This window comes from Lactuca serriola, chromosome 7, assembly GCF_051521515.1.
Source record: "Lactuca serriola cultivar US96UC23 chromosome 7, Lser_US96UC23_V15, whole genome shotgun sequence".
Lineage (NCBI taxonomy): Eukaryota > Viridiplantae > Streptophyta > Magnoliopsida > Asterales > Asteraceae > Lactuca > Lactuca serriola.
This window is the reverse complement of record NC_136414.1, coordinates 80,606,649-80,620,347: the sequence shown is the minus strand read 5'-3', so window position 1 is coordinate 80,620,347 and position 13,699 is coordinate 80,606,649. Positions and strand designations below refer to the sequence as shown.

General features: G+C 33.1%; 1 protein-coding gene across 1 annotated transcript; it reads right to left on the bottom strand.

Annotated features, from left to right (window-relative positions):
* Positions 1–9,516: 9,516 nt before the first annotated feature.
* LOC145061281 (Tetratricopeptide repeat (TPR)-like superfamily protein) lies at positions 9,517–13,238 on the bottom strand. The gene is made up of 2 exons (XM_079008714.1): positions 10,317–13,238; positions 9,517–9,834 (listed from the first exon to the last, which is right to left on the bottom strand). Exon 1 carries the CDS (start codon positions 13,012–13,014, stop codon positions 10,462–10,464), a length of 2,553 nt encoding a protein of 850 aa, XP_078864840.1. The 5' UTR covers positions 13,015–13,238; the 3' UTR covers positions 9,517–9,834; positions 10,317–10,461.
* Positions 13,239–13,699: the final 461 nt, after the last annotated feature.

The following is a 13,699-nucleotide window of genomic DNA, read 5'->3' as shown; positions in this document are numbered from 1 at the left end:
GTAGGGTTAAGGCACCCGGTATTTATTCGGTTTGACACACACTTCAGTCGTGGTGCGCAAGTATCAAATACTTATTTATTTATTGTTATTTACCTTTGTTTAAACGAATCTGTACAAATGTTCCTTGTGGTTTATTCAAAATTTTTATTTTGGTTTAAAATAATTTGCACTAGCATCATATAAAGTTTTTATTTTATTGCGAGCTTGGTTCAATTTATTTTGAACTTTTTCATAATGACAATTTTGCTCTTATTTTTTTCTTTTTTAGTTTTTTATTTATTTAAATACTTTTATTTATTTATTTATTTATTTTTTGCAATTTTTTTCCATTGTAATGTTTTTACTTGAAAATTACATACATAGCGGGTAAACGAGCAACAAACTGTGCCGCAACCCCTTTTTTGGATGGCAAAACTAATTCTTTTAAAAACAACATCTATAGATCTTGGAGTCATAACATTACAATGCATGACCCGTTAGACTCTATTGAGTAGCTCCACAGCTTCTGACGCAAGGAAACCGAAAAGTATCAAATACAAAGGGTATAAACGTGTGTTGATTTTCCATTAATTGTTTTTGCTATTTTACTTTAATAATTTTTTTATAAAGAAAAAAATAAATAAATTACTTTTCCTCTCTCTCTCTCTCTCTATGGCTTCATACCATTACACCCTAATCTCCATTGCCCGTCACCACTAATTGGACACCATACCCCTGTTTTTCACCAGATCTTCATTGTAGATGAAGGAATCAGAGATGATCATGATGAAGGTCACCACCCACAACAATTCTTTTAAGATAATTTCCTTCTTCAAGTTTCTCTTTTTGAGACGGAAAATCCCATAATTCTTTCTGCCAACAAGAGTTGAAGAAGAAGTAGTTTCTTTAAATGTCTGGAATTCGAGTTTTGGTTGGTCATAAATCTCTCTTGCCCCCACACAAGAAGCCACGACAGGTCTCTTCTTTCTTTTTTGTTGAACTGTAGAGAACAATACATGGAATAAGGAGTCAAAAGGGGCCATCGATTAGTCAGCCCCATAAAACAAAATCGAATCACAGGAGAACAAAAACATATAAGAGATTTGCCATGGTCTTTCAATTTCTGATTAGAGCCACATATTGCTCTTCAAAAGAAGTTAGCCAAGCCCTTCAAAATGTATTTCATATATTTCATTAAAAAATCATCAGCTTACTGAACCAAAAAAAAAGAAAATAGGTTTAACACCAAACCAAAAATAAAAAACGAATTGATCTTTAGATTCAAAACAGAAGAAGAAAGCCATGTGATTCATCAATTCCATAAATCAAAATTCCTGTATCGATCAGAAGGGGTAACCCGATAAAGAAAATTCCTGGAGCGGAGATCGAAGATCGGAGAAGGGGCGCTGATATGGAGATGGTTTCTAGAGAGAGAAAGAGAGAGGTAAGGTGGGGTTTGGTGGGTTATTAGTTGTATATTTATTTTTAATTTTTAGTATTATTTTTTTTTTAATCAGAAAAGCAAATAAGAAAAAAAGAAAATCATATATAGCAGGGGTAAATCCTTCATTTTGAAAAAAGACATAATAGATTGGACCAAAAATGCAACAAAGTGAAAGTTTTGGACCTCTGGTGCCAGTCCAAACTTTTTTAGACCAAAGTCACAATTTTGAGCAAACCACAAGGACCATTTGTGCGGTTTAGTCTATTTAAATATTTATTTATTTTGTATGATAATATTTACTTTTATTTATTAGCTTTTTAATCGTATTGAATATATTAGCATAAAAAATAATAAGTTTTTTCTAATCACACCTAAAGTGGACTTAAAGCTAGCTGGTAAGTCTCTTAATGGTTCTGTTAAGAGACAACATTTTAATTGTTCAACATTCAAGTCATTTGGTAACGTCAAAATTAAACTCTAAATGGTTAAAAAGGCTTTGAATTGCTCAACACCTAATATATCTTTGAACCATAACTTTTTCCAAAAACCAGTGTGTCATCATAAAGAAAAATGTGGGTTCTTTTCTCCTTTTAACACCTCTTGGCCACCCTCGACCTGAAACTTGTACCACCCTCTTCCTTCCCTACAACGGTCACCGTCATAAACAAACCAATAAGTTCTCAATCACATCATAAGCAATAAACTATGGATAGGATATATGAACTTAGACTTTCTTTTAATGGTTTAAAGTGTTGTGGCAGTGGTTTAAAGAAGAATTGTGCACCTACTTGCTTGTTGATGAATCGAAATCCGGTCAACGACCACCAGTCCACCATACCTTTGTCGATTGTCACATGTTGCGACTCCACCCTCTCATGTTGTGACTCCTCATTCTCATGTTGCAACTCTGACTTCAGTTGTAAGGATGCGACAACATCTCTGACTCTGGCGCTCACATCTTTGCCTTACAACTTTGACTATGCCTCTCACATCTCCGACAGATTATGTATATCGGTTTTCTTCTATGTTATTTTTTGACGGTAGCACCATATAACTTCAAATTCAACAAGTAGCATTGGTTTATCTTTGTGTTAGATTGTTTTACATTCATAATTTAGCAAAAAAAAAAAAAAATCAGTAACATTGTGTTTTTTCAATAACATTATAGGTTGTAATGATATTCAAAATTTAGGAGCATTTCTTACTGTTTAGTAAAGAATTTAGCATTGTTTTTCAATTTGTCATGTATATCTATCATTGGTTCTTTAGAAAAAGAATTCAGTGCTCAAAATACCAATGGCAACTGATGAAGCGACAATTGATATCGATGAACAAAATACCAATGAAGATAAAATCGAAGAATGGAGGTTAATAGGTATGCTAAGATCCAATATTTCCCATATTTCAAAGGCGCTACATATGTAAAATACAAACGCTATTAAAAGGTCTTAGCTTGTGGAGGTTGGAAGAGTGGTACTTTCGAATTACTCAACCATTTAACCAATACATGTAGGACATCACCATTTTATATAAAACTAGGTGAATGTCCGCACATTGCGCAGAAACACCTATATAGTTGAAATCTTTACAAATATATGTGTTTTTTTAAAATATAACAATAACGTTCTTGTTAACTTTGATATAATAATTTGTATACTAATTGATATAATATATTGATTATTTTGAATTATATGATAATATATACATCCTTTATAACTGCATAATCACAACCGTTTGAATGATCTTCTACCTGCGAGTTACTCATGAATAAAATTAAATATAATATATGGTTTAATGTTATTTATAGTTGTTGTTATTGCTAATTAATTTTTTAAAATTTATTTGTTTAACGTTTTTAATTTCTATCATTATAATTATTTAAAACATCAAACATTGTTTTTTTAATTTTAAAGGTAACAATATAACAATTTATATAGAGTTATATTTAACTATTGTTATTGTAAGTTATTTTAAACTACTTATTTGAAAACTTTTAACGATTATACAAATATCTTTAGGAAATATTTTAGTTAAATTAAGATTATAATTTAGTTTTTGTATTTAGCACTACAATTTATCATTTTTAAGTATTCATAAAATATTCATTTGGTTTTTTAAGTGGAACTGAAATTTATATTTAAGTTGACATTATAATGTTATATTTAAATTAATAATTTAAGTATTTTGTCCAAACTGTTCCAAAGTTGTAGCTTTAAAGTAATAATGGTTTACATACAACAACATATTAAATTTAATAAATTAAGTATAATATGTTAAAAGTTAAAGGCATAGCTTTATAAGTAAAAGTAATATATTATTTTAATATTGAAATTTAGTTTATTTATGTTTACACTTTAGATTTGATATTTACTTACAGTACAATTTATCACTTTTAACTATTTACAAGATATTATTTGGGTTGTTTAGGTTAAACTAAAATTTACATTTAAGTTGGTCCCGTAATGTTATATTTAAGTTTATAATTTAAATATTTTATATAAATTGTTCAAAAATTATAGCTTTAAGATGATAATTATTTACACCCAACCGTTTAAATGATTCGTGTACTAAGTTTATATAATATATTGATTATTTTGAGCTATATGATAATATATACATCTATTATAACTGTATAATATCAACCATTTGAATGACTTCTATCCACAAGTTACTCATGAATAAAATTAAATATAATATATGTCTTAATGTTATTTATAGTTTTTGTTATTGTTAATTAATTTTTTTAAATTTATTTTCCTAACGTTTTAATTTCTATCCTTATAATTATTTAAAATATCAGACATTGTTTTTTGGTTTTAAAGATAACAATATAATTATTTATATAGACTTATTTTTAACTATTGTTATTGTAAGTTATTTTAATCTACTTATTTGAAAACTTTTAATGATTATATAAATATCTTTAGGAAATATTTTAGTTAAATTGATATTATAATTTAGGTTTTTGCATTTAGCACTGCAATTTATCACTTTTAACTATTCGAAAAATGCTCGTTGAATTTTTTAAGTGGAACTGAAATTTATATTTAAGTTAACACTGTAATGTTATATTTAAATTAACAGTTTAAGTATTTTGTCCAAACTATTTCAAAGTTGTAGCTTTAAAGTAATAATGGTTTACACACAACAACATATTAAATATAATAAATTAAGTATAATATGTTAAAAGTTAAAGACATAGCTTTATAAGTAGAAGTAATATATTATTTTAATATTAAAATTTAGTTTATTTATGATTACACTTTAGGTTTGATATTTCCTTAACCTTATTAACCAAATTATAATCATTATTAGAAAGACAATACAATTTATCACTTTTACATATTTACAAAATATTATTTGGGTTGTTTAAGTTAATACCTTTATGGTTTAATTAATAGATCTCTTGTTGGGTTTTTTTATGCTTCTTTTTGGTCCCAAATTCTCCATCTTGAGTATGGTATGTTCTGGATGTTTTGAGTCGTCCTTTAAGACCCTTGGAGGGATCCTTAATCATAACAATGAGGTCCCAATGGCTAGAAGTGTCCCCATGTATTTGGTAGAAGGGTCGTAATGGATTAAGACCTTGTATTAAGAACTTTTGGACGTGTAAAGTCATAAAGTTTGAGACTTTATGACTTTAGGGTGCATTTGGACCACGAATCTAAAGTTTGGGCTTAAGTGCTTAAGTCATTAAGCACAAAATGGGACTTTTGGATCTGCGAGGGTACGCCTCACATAAGGAGGAGTACGCCCCGCGTACTCGATCAACCACACCGATGTGGGTGAATGCGAGGTTCGGAGGCCTTGCGTATGCCTTCTGTCGGATTTCGGACTCTGGGCTTGAATGCTTAGGCCCTTATTGGTCTATATGAGTATGAGTGTTTTGGGCCAAGTGAAGACTTGGGCCTTAGGATAAGGCCCAATAAGGAGTTTGGGCCCAGTTTGGAAAAGTGGGCCAATGATGAGCCTTGTATAACTTTGGGTTTTTGGATCAAGAATTGAGTCCGGGTCTTGGCCCAATTATGGATAGGGTAAAGATGTCATTTGCCCTAAGTTTGGGTTATTAGTTAGGGGTGGTAATCCAATTTTTAATTAGATGTTTATTTGTTATGATATTTCATGATTTTAGTGGGCCAACAGCCAGAGGTTTTCTGTGTAGTTCGTCAGTGTGAGGTGAGTTGTCCTCACTATACTCTCGGGTCGAGGGCACCAATGTCGGCCCTTTGGATTGTTGTCCTGGTTATTGTATGCTTGTTATGCTGTAATATCTGTTAGATTGACATCCTGGTAGATAGGATGTGCTATGCTAGAGTGATCTGCTAGACTTATATGACTACCTGTATATGCTAGATGTGTTAGATTATGTTATATGTGGATATCTGATGGATGTTTGGGTTAAGGCGGTCATACTGTATGCAGAAGGCCAACAAACCCAGAGCGACCATGATAGACTGAAGGCCTGTGAGGTAGACCAGTCAGGCCGAAGGCCCGAAGAACGGTCCAAACATGCTGAAGACCCGGTACGGCGGTCCAGACATGTTGAAGGTTCTGTATGTATGTTGTTTGTGATATCAACGATTATGTGTTGTGGTAGTATTCTGAGGAAACTCACTAAGCGTTGGGCTTACGGTTATGGGTTATGTTTCAGGTACCTCAGATGATTGTGGGAAGGCAAAGGTTTGATCATGCACCTCCTCATGTTATGTTTTGTGATTTTGGGAATAACTCTGATAATGAACATGTTTTGAAAACTACAACGTAAACAACTATGATTTTGGTTGGTTTGGAAAAGTTTAAATTTTCTTGAAATTTTATGAATGTTACAATTTTCAAGTGTGGACACTATATAAGCATCCTTATGGCTTTTGAAACCCTCATTTCTCAGCCTCCTTAGACCCTTAAGCATCATATTCGAAACCCTAATCATCTCTCTTGCATTTTGAGCTTATAGTGTCCATTTTGGTGCATTTTGTCCCATTTTCAAGAAGGAGAAGGTTGGAGCTAGGTGGTGGTTCAAGGAGGAGCTTGTAGATCTGGATTATCTACTCCATTTCTGGCTTGTTGGAGGTATAAAGTTTTAATGTTGCTCTTTAGAAGCTTAGATCTCATTTGTTTGAGTTTTGGACCCTTTTTGGTCCCATAGATGAGATCTTGTGGTTTAATATCACTTCCGAAGCTTAGAGTTGCCACTATTGGTGTTCTTTTGGTCCTCGATTCATAAAGTTGTCATTTTTGAAGCTTAGGTCCATCCATGCATGAGTTATGGCCATTTTTATGAATGTAGAATGTTATAAATCGAAGTTGGGATCTTTTGGGGCATGCAAAGTCACCAAGTCAGTGACTTTATGGTTCTAGATACTCTTTGGGACTCAGATATGTGTTTTGGACCATTGGACTTAAGCATTAAGAGCTTAATGGAAAAGTTGGCTTAATGGAGGAGTATGTTGGGCGTACAAGTCAGTACGCACAACATAGAAGCCATGCAGCGAATACACTTAGCATACAACTAAGTACGCCCCGCATACTCGGTCTGATTGGGCTTCGTATCTTTTGGGCCTTGGTTGGGCCACTTATTTGGACCTTTTTGCTTTGGTCCTTATTGGGCCATCTGAAATCAAGCTTTTGGACTAAGTGGGCCTTGGAGGAACAATTGGTTTTGGGCCTTTTTGGTTTGTGGATTTGGGCCTCAATTTTGGTTCAAACTAAGTCAGGGGGAAAATGGTTATTTTACTCCAAGTATGGATTGTTTAGCTCAGGGAGTCGTCAAGGTAGCAACTAAGGATTTCTTTCAGGAAGATTCAACATTCGAGGTGAGTTTCCTCACTCGGTTTAGCGAGTCTAAGACACCAATGCCGACCCTTATTGATTATGCTAGGATGCTAGGAGTCTGCGTGACCCTTGCATGTGTTATGTGCTGCTATGTATACTGGGTGGGGCTCGATGTCAGGCGATGTCTGAGGATTGGAACATATGTTAGTGTTTATGATCATTATATGTGTTAGCATGATTATGTGATATATATTGTATTTGTATCGTGGGCGAGGCCCAGTGACAGGCGAGACCTGAGAATAACAGATCTGTAAACCGAGTGGGGCTCGATGTCGTGTGGGGCCCGATGTCGGGCGTGGCCCAATGTAGGGGGCAATATGTGATTTATTATGTATGGTATGAGGTAGTTTGGGAAACTCACTAAGCTTTGTGCTTACGATGTTTAGTTTTTGTTTCAGGTACTTCCGGTTTCAAGGGGAAGAGCGTGGGATGAGTGCATCACACTCACCACATGGATTCCACTTTTGAGAAATCACTCTAATTGTTATGTCATTGAGATACTTATTTTCATTTGAGATGTATGTATAATGTTTTTGGAATACTGTTTTATTTAAATTAAAAATGGAATTTTTGGATCATATTTTTGGGATGTTATCAAATGCATGATTGTACACATCTTCTACTGGTTTTATGTTTTGAGAGATACCCTGATTTATTACTTTGATTTTGATATGGTTGTAAAACAATGCTTTGGTGACTTATGATTCTATGGAAATGTCATTTTTTTTAAATAAAAAAATTACTATGATTTTGAGACGTTACATCAAGCATCCTATAAATGAATGTTCATATCCATTTTGCCAATAAGAATCACACACAACATCCTTTCTTTATGTTTTGAAAAAAATCAAATGCATTCATCAGGTTTTAATGTCCAAAACTATCAACAACATAAACAACAACTACAACATTAAAAACAAAGTAATAATGAGCCAAACCAAAAATAGTTGGTTAAAAAAAAGTTTGTAAAATATGAAGGTTTTTATGAATATATATATATATATATATATATATATATATATATATATATATATATATATATATATATATATATATATATATATATATAACAGAAAGATTATGGATAAAATGCTAAAATGGCCAAATAAAAATAAAAATAAAAATTGTAAGGGTTATTTTTGAAAAAAAAAATTAATCTAGAAAAAATATAAAAAACAAGTATATAATACGTTGAGTATTTTGCATATAGAATAAAGTTATTTGATGCAATTTTCGAATAAATTTTTAGATGTCTTATACTTTGACATTTATATTTTGTATCTTTAACAATATTTAATAGTGTTTGGTACGAAGTAATAGAAAAAGTAATAAAATAAAATTTTATTATCTCAACAACAACAATAAGAACAATTAGCATGAATTTTTTTAACAAAGATAAGTGCAGAAGGAGTTTAGTTTCAAATTTTCAACACTCTATTCAAAAGTATATTTGTCATTTAACAATACTTTTTCTTTCCTTCTTAAACTCAAGAACACATCTATCCTCTCCCATTTTTCCTTCCATATTCTTTCTTTCCTTTACCCTCCCTTCCCTTTTCCTCCTCTTTAATTTTTTTAATCGTGAGAACATAATGTTAAGGAGGAAAGGAAAAAAATGGAAGGAAAAAAAAAACTTATTTTGCATTAAATATTTCCTCCCATTTTGGGGATGATCACTAAGGAAATGAGAGCAAGAAAAAAAAAGGAAAAGAAGAAAAAGGAAAGGAAATCTCTTTCTTTTTTTCTATTCTTTCCTATAAAACTTGAAAATGAGATGTTAGAGTTTTTCTCACTTTGGATTATTAATCTCGAATCGATTTTGAAGTCCTCTATTTATAAGGAAAGATTAGACCCTTAAGGATAATTACTTGATCACAAAGTAATTATCCTTAAGTTTGATACTTATTTGAATTTCTGATTATTACATTTAAGTCGTTATAGATCTACAAGTTTCATTTAATTAATTAAAGACTTAATTAATTAACAAACTAGATCTTTATAACTCATCTTTTGTCAATATCGTTTACATTTGTCATCGTGTATAACCAAAAGTAACTCTCATATTAACAAACAATTGTGACAAAGCACTATTTCCAACAAATACTTTTATCTTCCAACACACACATTAAATGTCGATACTCAAAATTGTATGAACCGACTCATTTAAGCATGTATCTAATTTCACATAATTGTACGACAGCTTTGAATTTGGTCATTTTGATTAAATTCACACACGATCCACCAAGTACCATAAAAAAAACTAAAAAACAATCTATAATTTTTATTGCATAAGATACACGTTTTTGTAACATTATTGTTCGGGAATTCACTAAGATGAAAGGGCAAAGCATATGTAAAATGAATCACACACAAATATGATCCAAAAAGCCCATAATTCTTGGTATAAATTACAAACATTTACATGAAAATTCCGATCTATAAATAAACATACCTCTAAATACAAAAAGAGACCCCATACTTTCTTACCAATAAGTAAATAAAACATAACTTTTGTTTTGAAATCTTGGACTCTTAACACAAAACCCTTCATCCTTTGATTTTGCTTGAAGCTTTATTTCCTGCAAAGAACAAATTGGTTAAAAATCTGTTACAAGAAATTGCAACTTTTTATCGCGTCCAAAAAGATGTAAAAAGGTGGGACAACAACAAGCTCTAAGTCTCTAATCTGTGAAAAAGACATAAATGCCCTCTCATCATTTAAAATAGCCTTAAAAAGCTTTTCCAGTCACATATAACAAACCCAGCCTTACTTGAATCAGTTGAAAATTTTATAGTTTCACAGAGGTGTTTCATAACAAGAATGAGATGTATATTTTTATTTATAAGAAATCTTTAACTCAATAGTGATATAATTTGATGAATAAAGTAACAGAATAACTGGAAAAAAGATAAAGATTTTCAATCACTCCATAGCATATTTATAAGAGTTAATGAGTTGAAGCTTTGACTTTTGAGGTCAAACAGATATAAGTATGTTGCTATTATGGGTAAGAGTAAAGTACATTGCTATTTCCCACAATTTTCCCTTTCACAAATGTACCTTTGGTGATCTTCAATGTTTGCCTTCCGTTGCAAGCCCTTCAAATCTAGAAACAACACCATGGAAGTTTGTCATTGCAAGGGCAATATATTCAAAAGCAACATCAACCCACAAAACAACGAATAACATTTCAAGGGCAAAATCGTCATAACACATTTGTCCGAGCACAAGAAGCAAGCATTTGCAAACTATGCTCATCAAACGAACTATCCATTTTTCTAATACTCCCCACAAACTCTAACGCCTCTTGATACTTCTTAGCTCTACAATATCCATCCACAATTGTCTTATAAGTTAACATATTTGGCTTACAATCATGCTCAATCATATAACTAATCACATCGTTTACTTCTAAAAACGAACCCTGAGCCGCAAATCCCGCAACAAATGTGTTATATGTAACAATACATGGCCGAATCCCGTTATTTGTCATTTCCGAAAGTACCCTTCTAGCTTCATCCATTAAACCTTGCCTACAAAACGCTTTAATCACGGTGTTATATGACACAAGATCCGGTTTTCTACCCGAATTTTGTACACTTTTGAGAATCTCTTCGGCTTCCCAACACTCGCCAGTTCTTGCATACATATCCATTAATGTGTTAAAAGTCACAAGATCCGGTTGCAATCCGTTTTCATGAATCAAATCAAGAATCTTGCGGGCCCGATCATAAATCTTGTTTCTTGCATAAATCGAAAGCATGGAGTTGAATATAACAAGATCCGGTTTGTACCCATGTTTTTGCAATTCTTGAAATGCTTTTTCCATCCCGGAAAGCGATCGACACTTGAAATTTGCGAGGATTAGGGTTCTAAGAAGCATCCAACTTGGAAAGATCTTCCCTTCGTATATCTCTTTTGCCATAGCATCTAACCCTTTAAAGTTTTGACCTTTTGAGTAGCAATGAAGCATCAAAGAATATGAGGTTTCACTAAGCTTAAACCCTTTACTTTTCATGTCTAGAATCACCGATTCCCCAGATTTCCAATCCCCTTTACGAGCCAAGGCGTTCAAAAGCGCGTTATAAGTTGTAATACACGGATTAAACCCGACTTTAATCATCTCCCGATAAACTTCACCCGCATCAATTTCCAATCCACATCTCCCATATGCACTTATCAATGTGTTGAACGTGTCCCTATCGGGTTCAAAACCACAACTTTTCATCTCACGTAACACCCAATTCATATAAAGATGCATACCCTTTTGCCCACACATAGCAAGCATTGTGTTCCAAGTGACACGATTTGGTGAAATTCGATTTGATTTCATATCGAGAAGAATCTCCATCATCTCTTCGGATCGAGATTTTCGACCTAACATTCCAAGAATTGCATTATAAGTACAAACATTGGGCACACAACCGGATTTCTTCATTACATTAAATAGACTCAACGCCTTATCTTCTTTTCCACATTTCCCATATGCATCTATAACCGTTGTATACGTGATTGCATTCGGTTTTAGACCCTTTTGAGCCATTGTGTTGATTAAATCAACCCCCTTTTCATGGAAACCTGCTCTCACATAAGCAGCCACAAGCTCGTTATAAGTGACTAAATCGGGTGTGCAATTGTTTTCCTCCATTTCTTTCAAGATGTTTAATGCCTCTAAGTACATTCCGGCCTTCCCAAACACTTGGAGTAGAGAATTATAGGTAAAGATTCCTGGTTTATAGCCTTGAGATTTTAGACTTGCGAAAAATGTCTTTGCTTCCTCTAATAAACCTTCTCTACCACATGCGGATATCACTGTACTACAAGTGAACTCATCGAATTCAAGCTTTTCGGTTTTCATTTCAGTTAACAGATTCAAGATTTTGTCCCAAGAACGACCCATTTTCCCATAAACATCCAACATTACATTGTAAGTGACCAAATTTGGGGAAAGTCCAATTGCTTTCATGCGATCAAACAAGTAAATGGCTTTTTCATACTTTCCTGTACATGAATGCGAATGGATAATAGTAGTGAAAGCACGAACATCTAGAGAATAATCCCCAACACCATACTTATCAAAGAGCTTTGACATGATCGTATGTTGTGACTCCCTACCCAAGATTTTGACCATTAATTCGATCATCTGGTTGTCAATATTGAAGCTTTGATTAGTCCTTGAATCCTCCAGTACCCATTCGAACAAAGAAAGGGCTTTTTCCCAGTTACCCGAACGATCTAAACCCTTTAATAGGCTAACCAAATCGAGTTCAATCAACTTGAACTTAACGGAATAAAAGAATAAATGTAAACTGGATGAAGACTGTTCCAAGATAGAATCCAGCATAGACTTACACTCAATTGAAAGAAAATCAAGCGACCCATCACCATCACCATCAATACCCGCCAATTGAACTTTCGGGTCTTCAAGGGTAAGGAGTGAACTTGAATAAGGCTTCCTGAAATGTGTTCGATTGGGGGCATGCTTTTTTGAGTAACTGCGAGTAGAAGGGAATTCGATGTGGGTGTTGCTTGATTTTACTGATCGTATAGGTTTCTGCTTGTGGGTGGTGGTCGGTGGCGGTGAAGAGAGGTGAATGAGGTGTTGGACGAGAGGATCAATGGGGAAAGATTGTGGAGACGGTGGTTGTGGCGGGAGAGTTGTTGGATTGAATCCGAGTCTTTGTTGTTGGGTTGATTGTGTAGGTTTTGTCAACTGGAGAGGGAGAGCTGGTCTGTTTGGGAGGAATGTGCCCTCCATTTTTGTACGGAGAAGATCAAAACTCTGAGGGTTTTGGAAGAAAAGGGGACAGAAATCGATGGTTTTTATGAATTGGGTATAGATTGGATGTGACTCAAGATTGAAGAAGAGGTGATTGTTGATTAAGGGCAGTCGAGTCTCGAGATGACCTTGTCTTCCAACTGTGGATTGTGTCCATATGTGTGTGCGATTTGGATGAGATACAGGAATTGAGTGTGCGAGGGCCACTTCTAGCAAGTAGAACCTTTTGCTCCAATTAATCCGGGTAATTTGAAAAATCTTTTTGCTTTTCTTATAAGTCAATATTGTACTCTTTTATCCTTCAGGTTCAACAATGATGTTTGTTTAATTGAAAGGTGTATTTTATTTTTCTCTCGTATAAAAATTTATAAAAATTATTGGAATAATCTTTTTTTTGAATGAAAAACTAATCTATACTCATAAATTACCATCTACGTTTGTAATAAAAATTGAACCTATGACTTTTTATTTGAAAAAGTCATTCTTATTCTTTATTGTTAGAGCAAAAACTTTTTTATTGAAACTATACATCAGAAATTGGCGACACATATTGGCAACTTTAAAACTGTAATGTGATAGCTAAAAGAACATATTTTAAATTTTATCCGATCAAAGTGGTAATGCATTAACCTAATGTTATTTTCTATAAGAAGCTTAAATGTGT

Coding starts and splice junctions, on each gene's coding strand:
- LOC145061281 (XM_079008714.1), bottom strand. CDS start 13,014: ATGGAGGGCACATTCCTCCCAAACAGACCAGCTCTCCCTCTCCAGTTG.